At 41.6% G+C, this 21,715-nt stretch overlaps 5 protein-coding genes across 5 annotated transcripts; 2 read left to right on the top strand and 3 right to left on the bottom strand.

Moving 5' to 3' along the window:
• Positions 1–3,439: 3,439 nt before the first annotated feature.
• Positions 3,440–5,836, bottom strand: PADG_05311 (uncharacterized protein; the record flags this gene model as incomplete). Its single annotated transcript, XM_010762380.1, has 1 exon — positions 3,440–5,836. One exon carries the CDS (start codon positions 5,834–5,836, stop codon positions 3,440–3,442), a length of 2,397 nt encoding a protein of 798 aa, XP_010760682.1.
• Positions 5,837–7,667: 1,831 nt separating this feature from the next.
• PADG_05310 (leukotriene A-4 hydrolase) lies at positions 7,668–10,092 on the top strand (the record flags this gene model as incomplete). The annotated part of the gene is made up of 9 exons (XM_010762653.1): positions 7,668–8,076; positions 8,159–8,381; positions 8,471–8,588; positions 8,660–8,779; positions 8,834–8,959; positions 9,025–9,038; positions 9,108–9,336; positions 9,400–9,887; positions 9,975–10,092. 9 exons carry the CDS (start codon positions 7,668–7,670, stop codon positions 10,090–10,092), a joined length of 1,845 nt encoding a protein of 614 aa, XP_010760955.1.
• Positions 10,093–10,493: 401 nt separating this feature from the next.
• Positions 10,494–11,671, bottom strand: PADG_05309 (uncharacterized protein; the record flags this gene model as incomplete). The annotated part of the gene is made up of 2 exons (XM_010762652.1): positions 10,494–11,074; positions 11,224–11,671. 2 exons carry the CDS (start codon positions 11,669–11,671, stop codon positions 10,494–10,496), a joined length of 1,029 nt encoding a protein of 342 aa, XP_010760954.1.
• A 727-nt stretch (positions 11,672–12,398) lies between these two features.
• PADG_05308 (uncharacterized protein) lies at positions 12,399–13,439 on the bottom strand (the record flags this gene model as incomplete). The annotated part of the gene is made up of 3 exons (XM_010762379.1): positions 12,399–12,506; positions 12,645–13,035; positions 13,123–13,439. 3 exons carry the CDS (start codon positions 13,437–13,439, stop codon positions 12,399–12,401), a joined length of 816 nt encoding a protein of 271 aa, XP_010760681.1.
• A 6,588-nt stretch (positions 13,440–20,027) lies between these two features.
• Positions 20,028–21,315, top strand: PADG_05306 (AUR protein kinase; the record flags this gene model as incomplete). The annotated part of the gene is made up of 3 exons (XM_010762651.1): positions 20,028–20,120; positions 20,182–21,129; positions 21,187–21,315. 3 exons carry the CDS (start codon positions 20,028–20,030, stop codon positions 21,313–21,315), a joined length of 1,170 nt encoding a protein of 389 aa, XP_010760953.1.
• Between the last annotated feature and the right edge of the window lie 400 nt (positions 21,316–21,715).

Genomic DNA, 21,715 nt, shown 5'->3' with positions numbered 1-21,715 from the left:
CGAAAGGATGGTTAGTACATAAACAGACTATGGAATGAAATGTAAAATATAAGGAACAAACTAAATTAAAAGGATTGAGTTCCAAAGTTCGAGCTCCCAGCCTTTTAATCTATTTGACGTTTCCGAGCCATGGACTGTGCTAACAACCGTAAACCTTGTAGGAAGTCTGAGAAGTTGCTGGAGGGTAATAACGTTAAGGCTTCTTCCGCGATCCGGCCTAGCCACTTATGTGATCGGTATCTGTATCTGGCCTGGCTGGAAAACGATAGAAAAACCCCGTCTCACTGTATGAAACATGTTTATATCAACCAATTGATTTTATATCTTGAATTGAATCATGAAATTTAATAGTTATCTAATATTAATAAATAAATAAGTAAATATATAATTTGTGAAAAAATTCAAATTAAACTATTTTTAAAAATCAATTTATTAAAATATTAAATAAATTTATATTTCAAAAGTTTATATAAATAATAATTGATGTAAAAGTATAAATTTTATTTTATTTTATTAATTTTATTATCATATTAGTTCTATTTGAGATATATTAGTTTTATTTAAACTTAGTTTATATATTTATATTAACTATAATTTCAATAATGTAAAATATTTTTCTTATTATATAAAATATAATAATTGATTTTTTTATATTTATAAATTATAATATTTTCTATTTTTTAAAATTTTAATTTTGATTTTAATATTTAATTTATAATTTATATAATTAAATATTTTTATTAAAGTAGATCAATTTTCAGAGCATAGTAAATTAATTTTAATTCATATTATCAGTGACTGCACTATAATATTATATTTTAATTTAAAAAATATTTGCTATTAAGCAGTTATATTAAAGTAAAAAAAAAAAAATTAAATTAAAATTTCATTAAATTTATTAATAAACTAATCTTTTTAATTATTATTTATCAGATTTTAAATTTTTTTTTTCATATTTTATTAATATTAAAGTTATCATAGTTATTATTAAATTCTTATTTAAAGACTGAAATTTATTTGACAATATGATAATAAAAATAAAGTTTAAAAAAGTATAGATGAAAATAATAGTTTTCAACTCAATAATTATAAGATTTACAATATATATAACAGTCTTCTTGAAAGTATTTCTTCTGTTAAGAAGATAAAATTAATGAAGTGTATGATAAAAAAAATATATACAAACTTAAAAATATTAAATTTAAATCTGAGCAATCAGAGTGATTATAATAAGTAAACTACTAAAAAATATAAATTAAAGATAGATAGAGAGAATTAAAAGCTGTTAGGGTGCGAATGCGAGCTGCATAAGGAAACTCTCTCTGCGTTGCTAACTGCTATATAACGAAATACTAGCTTGATGGGATGAAAGAACCACCCGCATGGTCGCGTGGTCACGTGAAGAGGATTAGGCCTAATCGGGCGCCGAGCTTAATCCGACGTCGAGTCTAACCGGGCACCGGGCCTCGGTCGGGCTCGGTCGAGCGCCGAGCCTAACAGAGATGAAACTCTATAAGTGTGTGGATTGATTGCTATTTATTAGTTAGATTAATAAAATAGTTAAATTCTAATTTTAATTAGATAGATGTCAAAGTTACTGACTGAATACACCTTAAATGAATAATAATAATAATAATAATAATAATAATAATAATAATAATAATAATAATAAATTCACTCTGATTCTCAATCATCTATTTAAATTTGTCTGCTTATTCATTTCATATTCTAAATCTTAGTTTAGTATTCTCATCACAGTTACCTAGTTAGATAGATGAATTGAAGCTTTTGTCTTGTTTATCTTAAATCTAGTTTGAGTTATGATATAACTTTCTTTTTTTAAAACTAAATTGAAAATAAAGTTTTTGATTAATTATAAAGAAAATAAAAACTATTTCTAGAAAATAAAATATAATGTTAAATAAAATATTTATTTAATTTATATAAATTCAAATAATACTGCCTCTGTGTCCTGTACTGTTCTTCTTTTATATCTCATGTAATGCTGCAAGCGTGCTGTTGCTTGCCATACTATGTATACCTACATGAGTATTCCCCATTCATTTTGCAGGATGGCGGCACTACCAGCGGGCTGATCTGAGAGACTAGGACAGGATCAGACACTTCAGTCATGTGATCTGTTTAAGTGGTCTCTATCAAGTTTTAAAGTATCTTTGTGTGGTGATGGCTTGTGCAAGGTATGCCAATCAATTTTAATGCCCCTGGTTTGACTGGGCCCAATCCCAATCAATGCCTGCCTGTAAGCAAAGAGTTGTTTGCCGCAGAGTTAATTACTGGAGAGATAGGCACAGATAAACAGGTGTTTGATTGCCAGCTAGGTAAGCTACTTCACCCAAAATACTAAGATGCTCTACAAAACAGGGGTCCGGGGAAGGATCTACCCCTTCCCACTAGCAGTTGCTATGCGGTTGCTAGGCAGTGTGTCTGTGGGGTAGTTGATTGCAGGGTAGTTGCTTGCAGGGTGATTTGCCTGGCTGTGGTTGCTTAGGCAGTTGCTATTACCATTTTCGGATGATGCATGCCGTAGCCAGTAGCCAGCGCCATCACATGAAGTAGTTTATCTTGGCATATTTAGACAAGCTGATTATTGCAACCTACAGATATCAAACACATTCACACAAAAGATAAGGAGTCTACAGTTTATATGATAACATACAGCGGAAAATTGGCTTTGCCTTCAAATAGACTATGTGGGTATCTCCGCTCGTATGTTGCCACGGCTGTATGCCTCATTTATGACTAAACTCGCATACGCCCGCGGACATGGGATATTTCTGTTTTTCTCTTCTTCTTTTCATAGTTATTATTATATATTAGATAGTTATTATTATGAATACTACTATCTTATGCCTACAATGTTCTGACTATCGTCACATAGTCCCAGTGCTGCAAGCCCAGGGATAACCCCTGTTCTTGAAAGTTGCCTTGTATGATAGTTAGTTCACTACTGAAGAGCTTGACTGAAGTTCATGTACATGTACACTCAGCAAAACAGCCTCCTCTCATGATACTCATACCTGTGTCTCTCCACAAACAGGATTAACCTTCTTCAACCCCAGTTAAACATGGTGGTGTGACCAGTGAGGAGTGGCTGATCAGAAAGATACTGGACTTACAGATCTGCAGAGGGCAAGTCAATTCTGGAGTACCACATCGTGTGGGAGCCTACCTGGGAACAGCAGAGTGGCCTGATTCCAGGTTGTGAAGAGTTGATCAAAGAATTTCATGCAGAATGAAAAGACCTGACATCATTGACTTCTCTGTTGGGTTACAGGCACTTCAAGCAGAAATACATGTGATGATGAAGCAGAAGAGGAACTATGAGAAACAAACTGGTATAAATCAGACAGTACACATTAAGCAGGCTAACTAACATAAACAATACTTATACATCATAACAGAGTAGTCATTAAACATATTAAGCTTCAATCACTGCTATCGCATCATCATACGCCTTAATAATAGGATCATAGAGTATTTTTGGGTCTTGTGGTGTTCCAACAATCATTCCTTCCTTCCCATAAGGAAACAGCACACCTCGTATGATCCTGCAGAGATGTTTGACACACTCAAATTCCAGTGGAAACTCCTGCAGAACCAATTCAAATCCACCTGCTTCCATGTTGCCTCGCTTATAAGTTGCAATTTTCACATAAGTTCCAGTATACCATTCTCTCAGCAAGCTGTCTTGTGGCTGTCTCTGTCTCTGTCTCTGTAGCTCATTTAGTTTTCTCCAGCTGTTACGGGCACACTGCCAGATAAGCACATAGAAGAAAGACTCAAGATCATGCCGGTAAGTATGGTCGACATTAAGAAGCACTTCAATTGCCATGAACTCCATTGTGCCAGTCCGGTAGCGTGCACCACTTTGCTCACTTCCAACTTCTTTGGCAAGGTCCAGATCAATTAGCATGCCAGAGTGACCATCTGTCTTTTCAGGATTGGTTATTATTATATTGTTCTCTGAAATATCTCGATGAAGGATGTTTCCGTCCAGGTAAAGAGACTGATGTGCCTTTATTGCATCACGAAGTGCCATGAGTAGCTCCAAGGGTGATTTGTACTTGTAGATTGGCCGGCCAGCAGGTGATATCACCAGACAGCGGAGAACACGGTTGTCATAGAGTTCCTTGCCATTCCTGTCAAAGAGACTTGGTGTGTGCACTGACTGAATGGAGAAAGTAAGTTCATTGTTCTGCTGAGAGGTCCTCAATGATTGACTGGCAAAATGTGGTTGTTTGGACACCTGCATTCCCTTGCCTGGATATTTGCATTTCCTGGAAGATGTTTGATGAATATTCAAGTGACAGGGCTCAGCGGATGGCTGAGATTGATGAAGTGAGGAGACTCTACTGGAGGTTGCACTTTTGAAGTCATGGTGCTTGTTGTCAAAGGTCAGGCCGCAGCGCATGTCAGCTATGCTGGTGATGGTACTGTGTCCAATAATCCTGGCAATCCCTTGGACATTTTTTTGAGCTGCTAGCTTGAGGAGTTCCACCTCTGGGCGCCGCTTATCTGAAACCCATGAGAGCTTGGCTACACCCTCCACTTCTCCATCATCTGTGAGAAAACATGTCGTCCCACGGCACACAATGGCATGCTGAAAGGTAAGCATTTCACTCAGCCGCAGTGTCAATTCCTCTGAGGATTCAGACTCTTTGATGGTTATTGATTTGCTGCCGTCTTCATTTCTAGCAATAAAGGTGTCCAGTCCCAGCTCCTCATCACTCATCATGGTGTAGCCCACAAACACCTGAAGGAATTGTCTTCGGTCTGTGTTGACATCAATGATGCCTGAGCTGTAGGGGCCTGAGCGGTCAAACACCCACATCTCCATCTTGGTCCCGCAGACGGTAAATGCATGGACAAATCGCCGGGTGGGTTGAGCTGCAAAGACATCACGCACATAGCAGCTTATCTGCAGCAATGTATCTTTGGCCCTGATCTCCTTCTCTGATTTTTTCAGCTCACCAATCACCAGGATGTCTCTCCAGTCATGTTTGTCTTGTGAGAGGCTTGTGCTTCTAGCTTTCAGAAGAAGGTCAAGTTGCCGTTTTGCCTTTGAACCAGTAAGATTTGTTTTGCTCACTGTGGTGCTGTAGATGCTGCGTGATTCTGAGAGAAGGCGTTTTTGAAGTTGAAACCACCAGGTAAGGACATCACTCTGCATAGGAGGATCAGGAAACTGGGCCCAGTTCCCATCACTGTCTGGGGCTAGCACATGTTGACAGATGGCATCTGCTTTGTCACTCCAGTCTTTTCCCTTGAAGTACTTGTTGAAGAAGCCCTCAACATTCTGAAATGTGCAGTCGCATATCTCCTCAAAGATTCTCATATTCACCAACTCGCGTGTCTGCTCGGAGTCTTTCTGTGATGATGAGGTGGTTTTTACTGGCGTGCCAGTAAAGAAACGGGGGATGCTTGTCAGTGGAGGAATTGATTGTGAGATAGTAACTGTGAGATCAAGAACAGCCTTCCAAATATCAACATCTGGTGCTTTTTGGATGATAAGCCGCGCCAACAGTCGAAAGTCGTTGTAGTTGAAATCACCCTTGAGAATGCATTCATGGATATCTACAAGCTCACGAGCCACACTGTGTTTACTTATTTTAGATTGAAGCTCAACAGCTATCTCTTGCCCCAGAAAAAAAGAAAGAAGTTTTGATATTGCCCTTTGACAGATTTCATCCTTAGGATCAGCTGAGGCATCATATGCTTGCTCTGCCTCCTGAAGTGGGCCTCGCAGCGAATTTAGCGAGTCATTAAAAGGATGCTTTGCAATGATATCAGAATCATGAGGCGAAAGGGTGGTCATATGTGATGTTATGGCACAGGCAGCAATAGAAGAGATAGGGAAGCAAGGGAGTGAATTGAAAAGTTTGTTTAACTGTGTATCAGGATATCTCAAATCTCAACAGCTAATGTTGTATCAAACTGAGCTGTATATTCCTTGCATCGATTTTCTGACCGAGTAAAATAGGTTGTAGGGGTAAAACAACCAGAAAGAGAAAGAGAATGAGAGAGGCTGACTAAGCGACTAAGTGGCAGTGGCTTACTAATAAATACATTGGTACACGTGACCTCGGGTAGCCGGGGAATCCTCTAACAATATTAAGCTACTAAAACGGTAGGTGCACGTGACACGGGTAACCACGGCATTCTTCCAACATAGTTACCTAATGTAATCAATCACTGTCATGGCTCAGTCTAGAGTCAAGATGAATAACAAAACAAAAGCTTCAATTCATCTATCTAGGCAGCTGCGACGAGAATTCTAAACTGGGGATTAGAATGTGGAATGAACGAGCAGCTGAATATAAAGAGGTGGATTGGAGCGGATCAACCTTAATCCATATTACCAGCGACTGCGCCGTAACATTACCCCCCGGTTTAAAAGAGTGCTTGCCCTCAAAGCAGCTATGTTAGCAGCAAGAAAAGAATATATAAAATCCATCAAGCTTATCAGTAGACTGATCGCCTTAGCTATCCTTCACCAGATCCTTATAGATTTCCTTCCATATCTCACTAACATCAAAATCATTGTTATTATTGGAATCTTCTTTCAAGGCTGAGATTCATTTGGCCAGTTTGACAACAGTAATAAAGCATAGAAGAATGTGGACAGAAATGGTAGCTTTCAACCCAAATGATCATTAGATCAAGAGCATTAAGTTGAATTTGATTTAGATTTGTAGAATCATGGTGATCAGAGTGATCAGAGTGAGCAGAGTGATCACAGGGTAATCAAAGCAGAGCAATCAAAAGCAGCAGAGTGATTGAAGTGAGCAGAGCAATTGAAGCGAGCAGACTGCTAAGAAGTATGTGGCAAGAATGAATAGAAGAAAGAACTGAAGCTAACTGCTAGACAATGTGCAGAAATTTCTTGTAGATCTGAAGTAGATTTAACTGCTGAGCTAGACAGTTGCAGATTGATATACTGAGAAATCTGACCAATTTTGAGCTCTGATGTCATAGAGAATGCATTCAACTAAGCAATATAGACTACCAGGGATTCATTTTAAGGTCTGGCAGTGAGGGCTTTGGATGTTATTTTGTGAGGCTTCTGGATAGCATCTCAATTTCCTAGCAAAGAGCAGTAAGAAAAGCTTTCATAATGAAGAGTAAAATAATAAAAAAGAATAAAAATTCACACAGATTTTTTGAGCACTTAACCTTTATAAATAATAATAATAATAATAATAATAATAATGAAGAAGATTTGAATCCAGGAACTAGGAAGTGAAAACCCTCAGCCTGCAGGAAATGTAATACACCTGGACATAATGTTAGGTAGTGTCAACAGATCTAAGTATCTATCCTGTATAATTTCTATATAGAATTCCTAATTTGGTGAAATAGAATGATAGGGGTTGATCTGGTAGGTGATATGGTCTGGTAGTTAGGTGATTGATTACGTTCGTTAACTGTTTAGTTATTGGGCCTGGCTGAGTAACTAAAAGAAGATTCAGCGCGGGGAATACATTGATTTGAGTTTTCCTCCGATGCTCCTGGCGATTAGTGTTTTGTCTTCGACAGGCCATAACCGCGACTCTGGAGCTTTCTGGCTCGCGCAAGGCATCCCAAGTCGCTGCCGAGACCACAATTCCGATTGCGAATCATTCTAACCTTCCCCACAATACAACAATATGGCCACAGCAATCAGTCTACAGAGGGATCCCAATACCCTTTCTAACTACAATGTCTTTCGCACTTCTCGGACCACTGTCAACTTCGATATTCTATTTGATAAGCAGCAGCTCACTGGAAATGTCATTCACCAGTTGAAATCACTCTCCAATGCTGAATGCCGTGAGATCATATTAGATTCTAGCTTTCTTAACATTCGCGAAGTTAGGGTTGATGGCAAGCAAAACGAATGGGAACTACTTCCTCGCCAGGAGCCGTATGGCAGTGCCTTGAAGGTACCCCTGGCTGAGGGTGTCGCTTTTGGCAAAACCATTGATATTGATATCTCTGTTGAAACAACCGAGAAATGCACTGCGTTGCAGTGGCTGACTCCAGCCCAAACATCTACGGGGAAGCACCCTTATATGTGTGAGTATTTGTTATTTTCGAAGATACAAAAACAAATGAGATATTGTTTAGGATTGCTGATAGCCTACATGTTTATGTATAGTTACCCAGTGTCAGGCCATTCATGCCAGATCCATATTTCCATGCCAGGACACTCCAGATGTCAAGGCCTTTTTTGATTTCAATATCTCGTCTCCCCTTCCAGTTATTGCCAGCGGTGTACCTGTTAGGGATGCTTCATCATCATCTTTGCTATCTACCAACAAGGTTTATCAATTCCACCAGAAGGTGCCTATTCCAGCATATCTTTTTGCGATTGCTAGTGGGTAAGAACCGAGTTGTTCCCCTACTCTGCCAAAAGTGAAACCCTTTGAGAAATAGGGGAATAGCTATCACAAGCTGACATGTGGAACAGTGAGATTGCGGAGGCACCTATCGGCCCCAGGAGCAGGGTTGCTGCCAGCCCTGATAAACTTGAGGAGTGTAAATGGGAACTTGAAGCCGACATAGAAAGGTTCATGCAAGCAATTGATGTATGGATATCTCAAAACACGCTATGTTTGTTTTAATTTTGAGGGACAGGAAATTGAGTTCGGAGTTCTAGAAAATTATCTTCCCGTATATCTGGGGAGAATATAACGTTTTGATACTTCCTCCAAGCTTCCCATACGGGGGAATGGAAAATCCCATTTTCACCTTTGCCACGCCTAGTTTGATCTCAAAGGTAGTCGATAACATGTCTTTTTGCCTACTGAGCTTCAGTTGACAGGACCCGCAGGATCGACAAAACGTTGATGTTATTGCCCATGAGCTTGCGCATAGCTGGAGCGGTAACCTTGTCACGAACGCATCGTGGGAGCACTTTTGGCTTAATGAGGGTTGGACCACATACTTAGAGAGAAGGGTATGTACACTTTCCTCTTTGAACCTTCAAAACATATTCGATTAACTAACTTCTCGATTTAACAGATTCTGGCAGCAGTGTGAGCACCAACCTTACTCTATTCCTCAAAACTTATTTACTCCTTTACTGACGACTCTTGTGTGTGTAGGCACGGTGAACCGTACCGTCACTTTTCGGCCATTATCGGCTGGAAAGCCCTAACAGAGTCAGTCGAACGTTTTGGTAAAGACCATGAGTTTACCAAACTCATCGTTGATCTGAAAGGAAAAGACCCAGACGATGCGTTTTCCAGCATACCATATGAAAAAGGTTTCATTTTTTTGTTCCACCTTGAAAATCTCATCGGCAAGGACAAGTTTGACCAATTTATTCCTTACGTACGTGTCCCGTATCAGAGCTGAATATGTTCCGGTGACTGCTAGCTGACCACACTTCTACAGTACTTCTCGAAATATAAAGAGTTGTCCCTTGATTCCTATGAATTCAAATCGACCATAATCGACTTCTTCTTGTCCGACTCCGAAGCCCATGTCTTGCTTACCTCCCTTGATTGGGACAAGTGGTTCTTCTCACCGGGGCTTCCGCCAAAACCGGATTTTGACACCTCATTGGTTGATGTCGTTTACGATCTGGCGAAGAAATGGCTAACAGCCTCTGAATCAGGATTTGTGCCAACTGCAGCTGATGTTAAGGGATTGGATGCGAACCAGATTGTAGTTTTCCTCGAGCAGGTGCTGTTATTCGATAAGCCTCTCACACCAGAGCAATCAAGGTTGATGGGGGATGTGTATGGGTTTGCGAAGGGTGAAAACGCGGAGGTTTCAAACCTGTACTTTCAAGTCGGGTTGAAAGTTGGGGACAGGAGCGTCATCGAACCCATGGCTGCATTATTGGGCAGCATAGGGCGAATGAAATATGTCCGTCCTTTGTAAGTTGACTATATTATGGATCTTATCGTTGTCTTAATGTACTGATCCAGGGCTAACAATTCTTTGCCTTTCGCTTCCCGAAAAAGGTACCGCGCACTTGAGAAATTTGACCGCAGTATTGCCATTGAACTTTTTGAGAAAAACAAAGATTTCTATCATCCTATTTGCAGAGGCTTGGTGAAAAAAGATTTGTTTGGTAGTTAGTTACCGATGTATCCCTGAGCCGAAGCTTCCCGGGTTGCTGTCACGATACTTGAAGTATTATTGGTGGAGTATGTCCTCGCTTTCGTTGTTAATTCAGGAAATTCTACTGATCTGAAGGTCCGTGCTATTAACACGGATATTATATCATTTTTCTTTCCTCATACCAAAGTTTGCCCAAGCGCCTATGCGTATATTTTATGTTGACAGCTTACTGGTCGAGTTCATTCAAAAGAAATATGGGCCATTGCAGCATGTTTAGTGTAGGCTTTTGGGACAGCAAAATGTTTTAGAATTAAATAGAGACGATAAACACTAATTGTACATGCACAAACAGTTGTATGTACATCAAGGCTATAATGCTACATAGTTTACAAACCAACCAATCGATCTACGATTCCATTTTATCCGTTGTGGACGGGAGCAAACGGCTCATTCATCCCCTTACTTGAAGTCCCAACCAAGGCCCAATCCTGTCGAGTAATTCCAAAAATGCTCTTGATACCACCATCAGCAGCCTTGCCATTAACGACATCCACCAAACTCTCATCCGGAACCTGGCTGAGGCCGACCAACACCCGTCTCATATACGCAACAACTACTGCCACTTTCTCCCAATCCATATCCTCTAGGTGATTTTCATTCCCCGCTTTCGGATTCATGTGTGATGCCTTCCAGATATTCCTCCACACAGCAACTCCCAATACAGCGTCTCCGGATACAAGACCCTGGTCATAAGCAGCCAGGACCCCGCGCCATTGGATGAAGAGGTCTTTGAGGTAGCGGTTGCGGATGCCGCGCATAGTCATGCCGTGGTAGATGGTCATGCGATGTTCCGCGTTGTGGGAGAAAGAGTCGAGGAGGTGCTGGGAGTAAGTGCGGAAGCTCTCGGGGGAGGGGAGAGTGCGCAGACGCACGGTTATAAGGTACATATGCAGGAAGGTGACCTGGGACCAGGTGGAGAAGGTTGGGAGGAGGCCGAGTTCTGTATGTTTTATATGATTAGTGTTTTATTATTCATGTCTCTAATATATCTGGGGGATGTTCTTTGGGTTGAATTTTTCCATCTGTGCTACATACAAAAAAGCATGTTTGCAGCTTTGGATACAGAGACGGCGAAGCAAATTGACCAACCTTTATGCCATGCTCCCTCGCCTATGCCCAAATCCTCACCATGGGTAGTCTTTGGTACTATTGCGCCAGGTTGAGAAGCTTGAGGAATTGTATAGTCGGCCTGAAGTTGGCAAGCCTCGAACATCTTCTTCGTAGCTCCATACGCCGTATATGTTTCCGTTGTCCTCGAGGCGCGGGACTGAAGAGACTGGGCTATATGGGATATCGGTGATGGCCATTGAGAGGGTGAGGATGATGACGACCAATGAGCAGGCTCATATTTTAGGTTGCGCAGGATTTTTCTGCTCTTGTTCTGCGAAGGTGTGGATGTGGATGTGGATGTGGATGTGGATGTATATCGAGTGGAGGCATTGAGGGTTTTGTGGCGGGTAACCCAAGTTATGTGCGCAGAGGCATTGTAAGGGGAACTAAGGGTTCTGTGAATGCCATTGAGACTCTGAGGAGGCATCTATGAATAACGCCTGATCAGCAAGATCCAAACCAGATCGGTTAATACCGATGTGAAAGTAGGCCCTTGAGAAGGATTTCAGTTTACCTGGGGTTTGAAGGCGAGCCTCAGTATATCTGAGCACTGTGTACATGAGTGCCTTGAAGACATTGTCGGTTAGATGGAAGGGGAAAACTATTATAATAATTATTACTATTACTATTATTATCATTTAAGAAGAAGAAGAAGAAGAAGAAGAAGAAGAAGAGAAGAAGTAGAAGAAGATAGAATGATGTCAAAGCATTGAGTGATCGTAATATTTCTGTGAAGCGAAAGTTGCGATATGATGTTTGCACTGTTTGCCTGCGACGCTAGGCTGCTCCTGACGACCTTTCGCTGTTCATGATCTTTTAACTAATGAACAAGGAAAATTAGTAGAAAATCGCTGCAAAATACCTGGATGAAATTAATTTTAATTGCTGGATATATTTACGGTTGAATGGACTATTTAATGTGCCGATATCGCTGACGCCATGGGGGTATATGAGAAAATGTCTATCTTAAATTTCTGTGGGTTGCAGGTGAAAATGGGTATATATCTATATGGCCAGGCACAGGAAGATGAAAGACATCTGCCTCCTAAATACCAAATCCAAAGTAATGGAATGGAATGGTCCATTTATAGCGCACAAATCGGATGCCCGGAACGGTGAAGTGTAAGAGCCAGCTTCAACTATCTACGTTGGATTCACAGTATATCATACATCATGATGAATCGATTCAGTTCAACAGAGCGAGAGAGGAGAGTAAGGCTATTTGCTTCAGCTGCAAACGAAAACATGCTCCAAGCTCGTGTCTACCAAGGGTAATAATTCAGAAAGTCTGTTCGGGTCTCGCATTATAGCGGGAATATCTTCTCGAAAGGTGGACAGACGCTGCATGTCCGTTAGTAAACCTAAGGTTTCAAGTATCTTCATTCAAAGCTTGTACGTACCTGTCGCACCTTGTCATACTCTTCTTCCTTAGACTGATACTCTCGAATAACCTCTCCTGTTTCAAAATCCACATATACTCTCGTGTCCCGCAGTCGAAAGAGGACATTATCCAGCCGCATGAAAAACCGGGACAGAAGCAAAAGTCGAGAAGGCATAACTCGGATTTTGCACGACAACATAGCAATGCCATTATCGGCTAGCTCATCTTCATAGAGCATAACCTCATCAAAAAAGAGGATTGGATCTGGTCGCTTTAAGAGCTCAATAGGAATAGGTGATGAGGATGGTTCAAATGGTTTTGCGTCAGGAGAGAGGGAGCCCTTGTAATCGGTGCTATAGGACCAATCAAACGGTTTGACTACTTCTTTAATTCCTTGATGTGTGTTTTCTCTATTCAAAAAAAAGAAAAGTGGTTCCGCGTCAGGGAGAATGAATGGAAATAGCATAGTAGGGAGAACTCGGGTTTTTTGGGCTCACCTGCTCTGTTGCCATTCCTTCGAGTACGCGACTTTAAGCATTGTCTCACCAGTTTTATCCACGCGATCTAAAGCATCGAGCGCGTTGAAATCCAGTTTCCATCCGGAGGGCTGGTGCTCAATCGTGATATGGTTGTCGCCAAATATCATCTCAGGAGGAGCAATCCCAAGTTTGGTGGTCATCTCATCGATTGGGCCCGCTTTGAGGATTGGGAGTTTTTGGGCTGAAATTTTGAATCCATGTCTTGTAATTGAATTGTTTCTGGGCAGGCTGGCGGAGGGGTACTGCGTATCAACGTGGTGGTTGTCCGCGGCCATGTTGTTTATAGGTGAATGGGATTTCTTCGATCACCTAGTTGTCCAATTAACAGCACTTATAACTAGCTCTCCAGCACCCCAGGTAGTGTGTTAGTTTTTTATTTGTGACAAATGCTGAAGTGCATAAATCCCAATGTCGAAATCTGGCTGTAACTCCGGTAGCAGTTGTTGTGGTCAATGTCAAACCCATCCATGTGCTGGTGGAAAAGTATGTAGTTTTAGGGTTGATGCTAAATACAACAGCCCTAGCACGTGGCCCACACCCACATTATGCAGAGACGATTAGCGAAATATATACGTAGAACATAGTAGTTGGTAAACACACATCAACTGCCGACCTTCGGTCGTTTTCGCTGCGATGAGCCAAAACAACAGCAACATTGCTATCACCAAGGCTCCTCTTCACTCTAAAAAGAAGAGAGCCCGCGCAATCTCCTCTGCTCCGCTAAAACCCCCGGATGACCCCCCCCAGCCCCAAAACACCACATCCCAGGACGTGTCAGACACTACAACAGCCACCACAGCTCAACTACATCAAATCAATATCAACTTCAATCCCCACCCGGCCCTCTCACCAGGAGGAGAATCCATTGAGAATGTGACTGACTGCACTCAAGCAGTCCTGCTAACCGCGAAGAACTCCTCTTTCACAGTGAATTATAAGCTCAATGCTCTGCTGAGTCATGTCAACAACTTCTTCTCTGCAGAGCTAGCTGCAGTGCTTGAGCTATGCAATAAGCTATCTGCAGTACTGGACCTGATACTCTGCACTTATGAGAACTCTCTACCATGCCAGACTGCTGTACTAAGGCAAGCCATGGGACACAGCATAGTCAAAGTCATTAAAGACCTCATCACTGAATCAAAGCCTACATTGATGTATGCTACTGCTGTGACAGCTAAGACAATTCTCTCAAACAATTCCCCTCAGACTGTTTCAGCAATGAGACAATCTCACAAGAAGCAGGTACAGTGGGCCAACTGCTCCCTGCATCAAGAACAGAAAGACAAATAAGTCATGATTAGACTATCTGCAGCACATGCTGCTCATGACCTAGACCCCCAAGCTATTCATGAACAAGTATGTGTCATGATCTCTGATCTGACCTGGATCACTGATATATGACACTGCTCATCAGAAATCACCATGACTGTTCTCTTCTCAGTGAAGACAGTCTTCATTCTTGAACATGCAGATAAGCTGAAAGCTGCTGTAGATGACTGTCTTATTGAGTGACAGAAATTCTGAATCATTTTTGTAGTCAGTTCAATCAAGAAGTCAACACACAGCTTTGAAGGACAGAATATCACTCTGATTTCAGTGTCAGAAGAGATGCTTCTTTCTGAGATTCAAGACACTGCTCATCAGACTTCAATCACTCATTGTCACTGGACAAAGAAGTTCATGGACTTCAATCTGCATGAAGAATACATCTGAGTTGAAGTATGAATCTCTGAAGCACATCTCTTTTCAAACAAACTTCATCTTTTCAGTCACTCAGTGATGATTAACAAAATTAAGAAATTGTCAAAGATCTCAATTTGCACAAGATGTCACAGCTTCCACACAGAAAGAAACTGTGCATGATCTCTACATTGCAAGAAGTGCAGCAGTCCTGCACACTCAGATAGATGTCAAACATCAGCTCACTGCTGCAACTGCCTTGACCCTCATCTCACTCTCAGCATTGACTGTCCAGCAAGACTCAAAATAGTCTCTGAACATATAGAACACATCTCTCACTGTCAGCTACACTCAATACATGAAGCTGGCAGAAGAGCATTCATCTCAGCTCATCAAACTTCAGCAGAGAAGAGCAACTCAGAGTTAAACTCTAGAGACTTCATCTCATCCCCTCTCTCAGCTCTGCTGACATCAGTCACTAGCTTTCAGAGCAATCAGACAGACTCAATGATCTGCTCTCAAACAGACATCAAGATCACATCAAGTCTGAATCTTCACTAATGAAGAGCAGTCACAGCTCTTCTCACAAATCTACACTCACTGTATATCAAGTCAATGTAGAAAGACAGTCAAGCTCTCATGACATCACTCTCTCACTAGCAGATGAAAGAGTCTGTGACATTGTGGTCATTCAGAAACTCTGAATAGCTACAGATCTCTTCATCTGCCTCTTCAAAAGTCATCTCTCATACAAACACTTCACTCTGCTCTTCTTCAACTGGATCAAAAGGCTCAGAGTACTGCTCTATGTCAGAAATGAAAGAGCTCTTGCATCAACTCAATCTATAGCAGATATCTCAAGAAATGTTGTCTGTGTCTCAGTTAAGATCTCTAACTTCAAAAAAGTTAATATCTACAACATATACAATGCCTCATCTGGCATCACAGATGCAGGTCAAGGCCTTCAAAACCTTCTCTCTCTTACACACACCACAGAGACCATCCTCTGGATGGCATTAGAAGACTTTAATATTAGACACACAGCATGAGACTCTACAACTGATAGACATTCTCAAGCAGAAGAGAATCTGTATAACTGAGCAATCTCTTTTGAACTTCAGCTTCTCAACCTGGCTGAATCCTCTACACATAGACAAGAAGACACATTTGATCTTGTCTTCTGTGCTGTCAACTCAGCTATCTGTCATATTGCTTCTGAACTGCACTGCATCTCAGATCATGAAACTCTTATCACAACAGTTCAATTATCACAGACTCAGACTCAATTGATTAAGAAGAAGAAGCTTAGTCTCATGATCTGTGATGCTGATCACTTCTTGCAACTACTCACTTTCTTCTTCTCATCAGTCTATGAGAATGTGAATGAGAAAGTGATGAACATCATGAAATCTCTTCAACTGGCTCTACAAGACTTCTGCTCTCTCACCTCAGAACTCAAGAGTCATCATGCTCCATGATGAACCCCAGCAGTCAAGATAGCCAGAAGAGTATATCATGCAGCATGTAGACACAGCTCTTGTCAATCAGAACAAGTGGCATTCCAGACAGAAATTAGAAAAGCTAAGAGAGCATGAAATCACCAGCAAATTGAGAAGGCTTTCTTCTTATCAGATGTCTACAAGATTGTCAAATGGCATAAATACCAACCTCAAGACCCCACCCCTTCTTTATGACATCTTGATGGACACCTAGAACAATCTTGTGCTGGCAAATCTTCTCTACTGCATGAGGCACTTCTGATCAGACATCTTGACACAGAAGATATTTCAGAGCATACATCAACAATCTCATGCAGAGAGATATTCTGGATGCCTCTTACAGAGCAGAAAGTCTACAGAGTCATCTGCCAGACACTTAGCACATCTTCTGGTCTGGATGGCATTACAGCCAAGGTTCTTCAAAAGACATGACCAGTGATAGGCAATTGAATTGTTCTACTCTTTCAACACTGTATAGATCAAGGAATCCATCCTCAGAGCTTCAAGAAGGCTGAGATGGTGATTATTTCAAAGTCAGGAAAAAGAGATTACTCTCTATCAAAGTCTTACCACTCAATTGCACTGCTATTCTGCCTCAGCAAAGGGCTGGAGTGTCTGATAGCTAGACAAATGTCCCATCTCACTCTTCATCATCACATTCTAGCAGAAGATCAGTGTAGTGCTGTTCAACAGAGATCTGCAGTAGATCTCACCACTGCACTAGCCTGTGATGTACAAGAGGCATGGGACAAATACCTTCTGGCTGGCATGATCACTCTAGATGTCAAAGAGACCTTCAATGAAGTTCTTTGAGGCTGGCTTCTAAGATGTCTACAGGAACAGAGCTGGCTGGCAGTTCTGATAAAGTGGGTAGTGTCTTTTCTCAATCAACAACTAGCTTTGATTCAACTAGATGATGTTCAATTGAAGATGTTTCAGATTCTCTGTGATCTTTCACAGAGATTCTCTGTCTCATCAATTCTCTTTCTGCTCTACATAGAACCCCTCCTCCAGCTTATCAAAGGCCAGTTTGAGTATGCAGATGACATTGCAATTCTGAAGACTGAAAGCTCCCTTGAGTGAGTAGGAAGTCAGCTTCAGAATTCTCTCAATCACACTCTGAAATGAAGTATTGACAATGAAATCTCATTTGACTCAGTCAAGATGAAGCTTCAATACTTTCATAAAAAAATCAAGTACTCAGAGCCCTTCATCTTCTTTAATGAACAGACAATTTCCCTCAATAACTACATCAGATGACTAGAGGTTTTCTTTGACAGAAAGTTACTCTTCAGAGAACATATTCACCTTGTGTGCACTCAAGTCAGAATTGTTACAGAACACATTAAATCACTAAATGAAGTCTCATTCAGAAATCAAACATATTTGCTCAGACAAGCAACTCAAAGCTGTGTCTTCAGCACTCTGTTTTATGAAGCTGAGATCTGATTCTCAAAGTGAACCTCTCAGGCAGTCATTGACAAGATTCAGATAGTCTTCAACAATGCTGCTTGAGCCATTCTACCTGTCTTTGCCACAACATCTACCTCTGTTCTTCTATGTGAATCAAGCTGGGGCCCAGTCAAAGCCTGGCTAGAAAGAATACATGACTGACTAGCCATTCATGTAGCTGCAGCTGATCTGTCACATTCTCTACACCAAAGATGATACATCTCATGTTTTAAATGAATTAGATGAAACATTAAAACAACAGCCATCACATCTGGCTCAGAGTCCTTGCCTCCTTGAAACAATTCTGGCATACCAAATAGAGAGCAAAAGACACTAGAAATTGAGGCTGTGAGATAAGCTGCAGGACCAGCAGCTTTTCAAAACTGACTTCAGAAAGCTGTATCCTCTCTCAATCTCATCACATATACTGATGGCTTCAAAGACAGTCAAGAAGTTTCAGACAGAGGCTACTGTCTATACTGAGGAACAAATCAATCTCTGAAGCTTGATAAGCTGCCTCTGAGCCACACTGCTGAGGTCTTTGATGCTGAAGTGCTTGCAGCAGTTGCTGGTCTTAAGACAGCACTACAGAACCCCTTCTCTATGTTCACATGGCACATTATAGTGGCTCTAGACAATGAAGAGGCTGCAATAAGACTTTACACAGACACATTCACATGAACATCTTTTCTCATCTTTGCTAAGTTCAATGAACTCTGCAGGTCCTGGACAAAACAGAGCTCAGATCCAGCTGGTCTGAGACAGGTCTATGTTCAATGGTGCTCTGGCCACACTGGGATTTCAGGCAATAATGCTGCAGATGCTGCAGCCAAGTCAGCCTGCACAATGAAATGCACTCACTACACTCTGACTCTGATGTGGGCCAAATTCTATGCTAAAGAATGCTTCAATGCCTCACTGCAACAATACTGAAGCTTCAATAGCACATCACAATACAAGAACCTCAATATCCCAATGCCAAAAGAATCCTCTCCTGAGCTCACTCTCCTCTGAAGGAACCTAGGCCACTTGCTGGCAGCTAGAACAGACCATGATGACTTTGCAGCCTATCATCACAGATGAGCACATGACAATGCACTCCTCACCTGCTCTTGCAGCTGAGATAAGACCCTCAAGCACTTCTTCTTTTGCTGAAAAGGCCAGAACATTGAATGAATTAAAACCTCTGAAGCATGCTGAGAATCAAAGAAAGCAATTGACTGACTTCTCAGCACAGTAAGAGAAGCTATGACCTTCTCTATCTGGTGCACTAATACCTGCTTCTTCATTGACATCCAACACTGCTACTAGAACCTGTTCAACATCTGACTTCTCTCTCCCCCTCTCTCTTTTCTATGCTTCTTATATACATTTCTCATCACCCCTACACACCACCCTAGAAGCCCTTGGCTTCCTCAGTCCTGTAATCTTCAGCTACTACACCATTCAGAACCTCCAGGATGGGGGCTACTCTGTACATAGACTCTCAAGAGGGCTTCAGCTGACTAGACATGTCAGGCAGCAGACTAGCTGCTGCACTGGCACGCCTGATACCCTTAGGGAGGTGCTGTGGCCGCGACGGCAGACTATTCTTAGTCAGCTGATCACATGCCTCCAGGTGTTAAATAAGTAATAATAATAATAATAATAATAATATATACGTAGAACTCCGTAGTTACTAAATGAATCAACGTCCCTCTCAAGATGTAGTGATTAGATGTTGACGAAGTATCGCGTTCGTTTGATCCTCCCATTCGGGAAGCTATCTAGATCACGTGAAGCAGACAGAGCATCAACAACCAGTCAAACCCGGCCAGCACCCCCAATTCCGCGCCGCCGTGCAAAACATAGTCAACCTTCACATGCTAATATCTCATCGAATACATATCTTCATTCGGTGATCCTCATTCGGGATATACGCGCTATCTAGATCACGTGCTGCCGGCAAGCCCTGTGGTCAGGTGCCGGGAAAAAAGTTGATCCGAACGTTGCTGGGGTGACGGCGGCTGTGATTGTTGTAAATACAACGAAACCATCTTCAGCCTGGGATCATCATTTTTATACACACACAGAACACCCTCACACTACACCCGCAAGGATCTGGCTCTTGTCAGCTGCACTCCAAAGTAATTTATTATAAGTGTTTGCCCTCTATTTCTTCTTCTTTTTAAATTCCAACTCTCTTCAATACTTACCACAACCGTTTTTATCTCATCTGTCTCGGGGCTTGCAATGTCGAAGACTCTCGAAGCTCAATTCGAGCATCTTTCTGTCAATGACGAGAATGAGCCTCCTAGCAACTCCACATACTATCAGAAATCAAAGGTAATGCTTTTCTTGTAAATCAGTTAATGTTTTATTAGTGATTTGGCTAATTTGTGACCAGGTCGGTGTAACGACCACCTTGAGCTCTTCAGCATCAACAGCTCAACTTAACAGCAATGCAAACCGCTCAAACCTGCTTAAGTACGCCTTGCAGAATAACACCAATGGCTCATCTCCCCGAAGACCCCAGGGAAATATCAGTCTAATATCCTCTTCCCGAATTTCCAACGAGGAAACTTCTATTGTCCAACGCTCTTCCCATCTCTTATACGAGCAACCATCTGCCCCAAAGAAATTCCACCTAGGGATGTTTGAAATCGGAAAACCTCTAGGAAAGGGAAAGTTTGGACGAGTATATCTTGCTAGGGAACGATCAACTGGCTTTGTCTGCGCCCTGAAGGTCTTGCACAAGAGCGAGTTGGTTCAGGGCAAAGTCGAAAAGCAACTGCGTCGAGAAATCGAGATACAAAGCAATTTGAGACATCCAAACATTTTGCGCTTATATGGCCATTTCCACGACAGCAAGCGGGTTTTTCTAATTCTGGAGTTTGCGGGCAACGGAGAATTGTACAAGCATCTACGAAAAGAAAACCGTTTCCCCGAATGGAAGGCTGCGCAATACATCGCCCAGATGGCTGCTGCATTGAAATACCTACATAAGAAGCACGTCATGCACCGTGATATCAAGCCGGAGAACATTCTTGTTGGCATTCACGGTGAAATCAAAATCAGCGACTTCGGCTGGAGTGTCCATGCTCCAAATAACAGGAGGAATACGATGTGCGGCACCCTGGACTACCTGCCCCCCGAAATGCTTCGACCTGGATCGCAGGACAATTACTACAACGAGAAGGTTGATCTGTGGAGTTTGGGGGTTCTTACATATGAATTCCTCGTCGGGGAGGCTCCGTTCGAAGACACTCCGGTTATGACACAGCGGAGGATCGCAAGGGGTGAAATGAAGGTACCATCATTTGTGAGCCCTGAAGCTAAGGATCTCATCAAAAAGGTTAGACTCAGAACTCACAATGTTAATGTAAGCTGCTGTCGCTAACTTGGCGAATAGTTGCTGGTTCTCGACCCGGAAAAGCGAATCCCTCTCGAAGATGTGCAACAACACCCATGGATCATCAAACATTGCCTTAAAGGCGAGCGGGCAACAAAGCGGAGCTCAGGAAACAAAGAGAGCAAATAGAAGTAAATTGCTTTGTGTCTAATATCCTTATCTTGTAATCCTTCTGGGGTTTATAAACGGAGTTTTGCAATGGATATGATATTGACGGAAGTTCGGAGTACGATTGAGCGTCAGCGTCAAGTTGTTTTTAAGCTTTGGAGTTCGGTGTCAGAATCAATAATGCACGTTGATTGCATAGCAATAGTACACGTACTTCACTGTGTGTTTAGTCTCATAAACGTCGTATGGGCGGTTTTTAATGCTCCATACATTCTCATCAATAATCTCAATCAGTCGAAAAATAAACGCCACCTGCTCTGCAAGATTTCTAGTAATTTGTACAAACATATAAAGTACAAAATAAAATAAAGTAAAATTTAAAGCCACAATGTGCAAGAAATTACTCTTCATCGATAGATTT

The sequence above is a fragment of the Paracoccidioides brasiliensis genome (assembly GCF_000150735.1).
Source record: "Paracoccidioides brasiliensis Pb18 unplaced genomic scaffold supercont2.6, whole genome shotgun sequence".
NCBI classification, from domain to species: Eukaryota; Fungi; Ascomycota; class Eurotiomycetes; order Onygenales; family Ajellomycetaceae; genus Paracoccidioides; species Paracoccidioides brasiliensis.
Note: the sequence above shows the minus strand (reverse complement) of the source record. Positions and strands in the feature narration are given on the sequence as shown.